This window comes from Apaloderma vittatum, unplaced genomic scaffold (genome assembly GCF_000703405.1).
Source record: "Apaloderma vittatum isolate BGI_N311 unplaced genomic scaffold, ASM70340v1 scaffold27297, whole genome shotgun sequence".
Classification (NCBI taxonomy): domain Eukaryota; kingdom Metazoa; phylum Chordata; class Aves; order Trogoniformes; family Trogonidae; genus Apaloderma; species Apaloderma vittatum.
The window spans coordinates 9,393-14,975 of NW_009724944.1; the positions used below are offsets into that span (position 1 = coordinate 9,393).

Genomic DNA, 5,583 nt, shown 5'->3' on the forward strand with positions numbered 1-5,583 from the left:
TCTCCGCGCGGAGAGAGCTCCAGGTGCCTTTGCCCAGGCTGCTCCCGCTGTGCCACAAGGATGTCCCCAAGGCCTTGTGGGGCCATGAGCCCCGTGTGGTCCCGTATATCTCCAGCTCGTGTGGTGAGGAGCGCTGAGTCAGGGCACCGGCACCTGCAAACGAGTCTGCGAGGAGGTTCGGAGCTCCTGGTCGCTGAGGCCTGTGGTCTGGTCCTGGCTGGAGCAGCGCTCAAGCGGTGACCAGGTCACTTGTTCAGCGGTGACCAGGTCAGTCTTCTGCACTATCTGAAGCTGTATGTGGCCAGAGGTCCAGGCTAGGACTTGCTTAGTTCTGTCTTACTGAAGCGCAGGCCCAGCTTTTGCCATACAACCCACGGGCAAGGATCTCCTGTCGGTGCCAACGGGTTTGTTCCAGTGAAACACTAAGGGCAGTTCTAAGACAAGAGCTGAGACCTTGCTGAAGTAAATGTGATCTGTTTGCTGTGTTTGTTTGGGCCAAGCTGAGGTGTAGCTGGGGTGAGGCAGCAGTGGAAGTCCCAGAGCAGTTCCTGGGGTGCTGTCGGGGTGCTGAGGCGGGCAGCCGTGCCACAGGCTGCCCCCTGTTGGACTTGTCCGTCTGTCTGAGCTGGCTCTTTGGCCCAAGCAGGTGAGGGGCACTGCCGGCTGGATCCTAGCTCTGCTGGCTCGTGGGCATCAGGGTGCTCACCCTGCCCGTGGCAATGGACAATCTTGCCCCAAAGCCATCGTGTGGCTGCACTGGGAGCTGGGCAGGTGTCTTGGACACATCCAGCAGCCTGGGCACGAGTCCTTCAGCTCCCTGGGGTGACGAGTAGTGCCAGCCAGCTCTGGAGGGTGGCTGCAAGGGTCTTCTGGAGAGGACTGATCCAGGAGGTTCAGACTGAGTAGAAAGCAGTTAACCTCAATTAAACTTGGACCTGGGCCGTGAAGCAGAATTCATGTTTGGACAAGTAGAACAAATTCCCAGGTTGAACAAATTGGCAAGAAAGGGACTCGGTAACACTGAAGTAACAAAGTGAAAGAGGGAGTTTGTGTATGCTGTGGAGCTGGTGGGCTGGTGCCCACCCTTGGACAGCTGCGAGCTCCTGCCCTTGGGCTGTGAAGCTTCAAGTTGTATCGCTGGAGGTTCACGTACTGGTTCTTGCTACTGACAGTGCTTTTCCCTCTGCTTCCCCCTCATATGCAATGGAACTTTTCCAAATGAGTTTATTTAAACCAGATGTTTGTATTTTAAATAAACAACCATTCCTAGTCCCTTGTGTATACTAACAGCTTCTGTCTGACTTGTTAAGATGAGAGTCAGTTAGAAAAGCCTGTCAGTTAGTAGGCATCGAGCAGAGGGTTCCAGAACTGGCAAGATTTTAAGTGGTCTGTGCTGGATTCTTAAATGTCTTTATCTGTTCTGGAGAACTCGCACATAGCTGAAGAACCACAAATGTCCTGTTTTTTTGGATATTGCAGGCAGGGTGGAGTGTGTGTGTGCATATTAAGAGGATTTTTAAGATGCTATTTTATGAATTCCCGGGGTGAGAGGTCTTTTCACTGCCTTCAAAATACACGGAAAAACTGCAGATGAAGAATGAGGTGGACACTACAGGTGAAGGCTGAGGCACAAATGCAATCCCAGTCCTGGGGCACAGGGAGCTGGAACAGGCTGTCTCCAAGCCTTTGGGCTGTTTCCCTTGGATGAGCAGCCTCCTGGGGAGACTTAATAGCTGTGCGCAAAGAAAGTGCGTGAGGGCTTGTCTACCGTAAAATTGGCAAGCCAGCATCTGGCTGTTTCTAGAACTGTCTGTTAATAGAAGCTTTGTCATCATGGAATGATTTGAGTTGGAAGGGACCTCAGAGAGCATCTCGTTCCAATCCCCTGCCATGGCAGGGACACCTCCCACTAGATCAGGTTGCTCCAAGCCCCATCCAACCTGTTCTGTTTTCCTTCACCCTGCGGAGCCACAGCACCGCAGAGTGAAGTTGCTGAGCACATTTTCCCTCCAAATGCACTTTTTAAAAACAACCTGTTCTTTTACTGCTAGTGACTGCTCTGTTTAAAAATCATTTTTGGCAGGGATGGCTTCTGCCCATCACTGTTGTAAGGCTGGGGGGCGAGCAGGAGGATGGGGACGTGAGAAGTGGGGCTGGGAGAGGAAGACAGGGCAGGAGGAGGCATAACAAATACTGAATTAAATAGGGCTTGATCATGTAATGCAACACTATCATAACAGAAGCACACATGGACTGGATTAAGGTTGCACAGGCGAGGAACACCCTTCTCCAGCAGTAGAAACCTCTGCAGCCTCACTGATGGGCACATGTGTGTGCAGGAGTAGCCAATGCCTAGGGCAAGTGTGGATTCTGAGCGGGATTAAAGATCTGCTGCAAAACCTTGATGAAAGGGAGCAAGTGCCAAAAAGGACGTGGTGATGTGAGACCTGTATGTTAATGGAGAATGCAGACTGCAAGGCCTGAAGCGGTCAGAAAATTGCAAGATGCTGACGATTCGTAATGTTTGCCCAAGGACCACAAGTACTGGGTGCTTGGGGAGGTGGGTGATCACCCTGTGGTTCAGTCTCTGGCTGCACGGGGTCAGATGTGCCGAGATGGGGCGAAGCTCCAGTGATGCTGCCACTGCTTCTGCTGTGTGTGCATGTCCTGAGGCTGGGGCTGTCCTGGTTTTCCTTAAGTCCTTTTCTACAGGAGACAATCATGTCTTTCACACAGGAATCTGAGAATTTCCATAAAAACAACCAGGCTGAGGTAAATTCAGCGTCCTGTGGTGTCACTTCTCGCTTCCTGCAGCACTTTGTGCTTCTCCCATCACACCCCCCTGCATTCTTCACATTCAAAAAGCCATGTTTGATAAATCCGTGGTGCAGACACCAAAAGAGGTTTATTTTCCGATGTTATTGGGTCCTGTTGTGGTTCTTTGCTCGTGTCTCTCCTTTTTGGAGGTTTTTAGGACCATCTCTGTGCATCAGTGAGCACCCAGGTGTGTATCAGTGACTGTCTTCTGTTTTCAATGAGCAGCAGAAAGTACAGGACAACCACAGCTTTTTTCCACCACCAGCCTTTCCTCCCCAGAGCTTTTCCCCACTGTTTCCTGGAAACTACCCAGTGCCAGAGCCATGGAAACATGCCATGCTCCCAAAATACATTTGAGCCCCTGTAGAAAGACTAAGGAGGTCCAAGTAAAGCAAGTTTAGCCTCAGGTTGTGTCTCACTGTGCGACATTTCTGACGTGCACAGGTTCGTACGCAATATATAAACTGAATAAAAAACCCTTTTCATGAGACCTGAGGCCTCAGTGAGTGAGATTAAGGTGTCAGCACATTCACTGTTTGGGGGGCTGCCCCCCCTTGCTGTTCCAGACGTGCTGTCCTCCCTCACGTTGAGGTGAAAGCCTTCATCCCAAGCATCCCTAAATAAATTTATAGCAGGTCTGCACGGACAGTGCGCGGGTGGCGTTTGGGAGGTTCGAGGCTTCCCAGGACGCAAGGCATGGCTGAGGAAACCAGCGTCTGAAGGAGCAAACGCAGCACTGGTACTCTGGCCTCGGCTAATCTTTGAGGATAAAGCCTCTCCAACTCCAGTGTCCTGTTCTTTTCCAGATGTCGGGGAGCCAGCCGCCGTCAGGAAGAGGTGTGCCTTGTTTACGGTGCAGAGGGACGTGCGCCGGCTTCGAGCCACATTCCTGGAGGTAATGTCTTGACCTTGCTGGGCCCTGCCCTGCTGCTGTCCCTTTGCTCCTGGGGATGCTCAGGCTCCAGTGACTCGGAGCGCAAAGAGCTGCGGAGCACTTGGGAGGTGGGGGCAGGACGCTGTGCCTGGCTGGGGCAGCTGCTGAGCTGAGAAGACGCTCGTGCTCCCTGTCCTCCAGCCCCCCTCCCTCACTGGTCCTGCTTTTTATTTATTTTTCTCGGTTAAAATCCCATCCACAAGTGCTTAAACCAGGCACCACGGTGGCTGTTGCTGCTGCCTGTCCTGAGCATCCTGACAGCTGAAAGGGTGTGCTCCGTGACAGAAATGTCCTGTTATTTGATACTTTTAATTTTTCCTCTTAAAACCGCAAATTTAGGTAAATAATGTCAGTAGCTGGTGGGAACTGACTGGTGTCTGGCTCTGGGTGGGACAGCAGGCTGCTCCCTGCCCTATCTGCTTGCAAACCCAAACAGGAGAAACAAAGGGGGCTTTGAAATGGAAGGGACCTACCCAGATGTCGTTAATTAAAAAAGAATTAGTGCCCTCTAAGGTTGTCTTGCAAAACACCAGGCTCTTTTCTGTGAGCCCCCAGTATGGGTGGGCTGCACAGCTGGGGGGTGTCATGCTCTGGGGGGCTCTGACTTGATGCCTCAGCTGGGTAGAAATCCAGACTTTAAGACCCTAGCCTAGTTGAATTGCTGCTTTTTTTTTTTTTTTCCCCTTTTTTTTTCTGCCTCAAAGGTGAATTTGAATTGTACTTGTTCCAGGACCCTGCTGAATTATTTGGGGTTGCATCAGAGTTAGTTTGTCCTTTTTGCTATTGGCATTTGAGGGAAAGGCTGACAAGCAGAGAGTGGCTTTAAAGACTTACCTTTCTGATTCATAGCTACTATAATTAAAACCATAGACTCTGAGTTCCTCTTTTAGCAGTTCCTGTTTTAGCAGTCACTTCTTACTGGCATGTAAAGCGTTTGTAGGACATGAGGCTAATGCTCAGCTGCTGGAGACTGGTGAGGGTGGGAGATGTAGTGATGCTTGAAGAGACTTTCAGAGCTCGGGGAGGGCAGCAGGAAAGAGAGTGGGAGACTTTTTTTTATCAAGGTCTGTAAGAACAGGACAAGGAGCAACAGTTTTAAACTGGAAGAGGGTAGGTTCTAGATATAAGGAAGAAATTTTTTACTCTGAGGGTGGGGAGACCCTGGCACAGGTTGCCCAGAGAGGGGGTGGAGGCCCCATCCCTGGAGGCATCCAAGGTCAGGTTTGATGGGGCTCTGAGCAACCTGAGCCAGGGAAAACTGTCCCTGCTCCCTGCAGGAGGCTGGACTAGGTGACCTTTGAAGGTCACTTCCAGCCCAAACCATTCTGTGACTCTTGAAAGCTGGAGGGACTATACAAAGGTACATAGTGACAGGATGAGGGATAATAGATGTAAACTGAAAGAGGGTAGATGTGGATTAGGTGTACGGAGGGAGCTCTTCACTGTGAGGGCAGGGAGACCCTGGCTTAGGTTGCCCAGCCCCTCCCTGGCAGTGTTCAAGGGCAGGCTGGAGGGGACTTGGAGCAACCTGGTTTAGCAGAGATTGGAACTAGATGGTCTTTAAGATCCCTTCCAAAGCTATCCTATGAATCATGCTGAATTCCCGCGTGTGGCTCAGGCCACAGGAGCTTTTTGTCTTGCGCCAGACCCCTGCTCTGTGTTTAAGCTTTGGAAGAGGTTATGGCTCTGTGGCTTGAGCCATCGCGTGCCTCCCGCGTCCCAGCTCCCAGCGAAGGGACGCTCTCGCTTGTCACCCACAGGAAGATCTGTCGGTCGTGCAAGTGCAGCCAGGAGGATCACGCGCTGAGCTCGGATGTGGAGGACGATCGGAA

The 5,583-nt window shown here is 51.5% G+C and overlaps 1 protein-coding gene across 1 annotated transcript in view; it reads left to right on the top strand.

Moving 5' to 3' along the window:
* Nucleotides 1–3,599: 3,599 nt before the first annotated feature.
* LOC104276428 (LIM and cysteine-rich domains protein 1-like) overlaps nt 3,600–5,583 on the top strand; it is a gene marked incomplete at its 3' end in the record, with an annotated part of 6,110 nt that continues 4,126 nt past the window's right edge. The window contains 2 exon segments of the mRNA XM_009872732.1: nt 3,600–3,712; nt 5,512–5,583. The exon segment at nt 5,512–5,583 is cut by the window's right edge and continues 208 nt beyond it. Coding sequence (XP_009871034.1) covers nt 3,624–3,712; nt 5,512–5,583 — 161 coding nt within the window.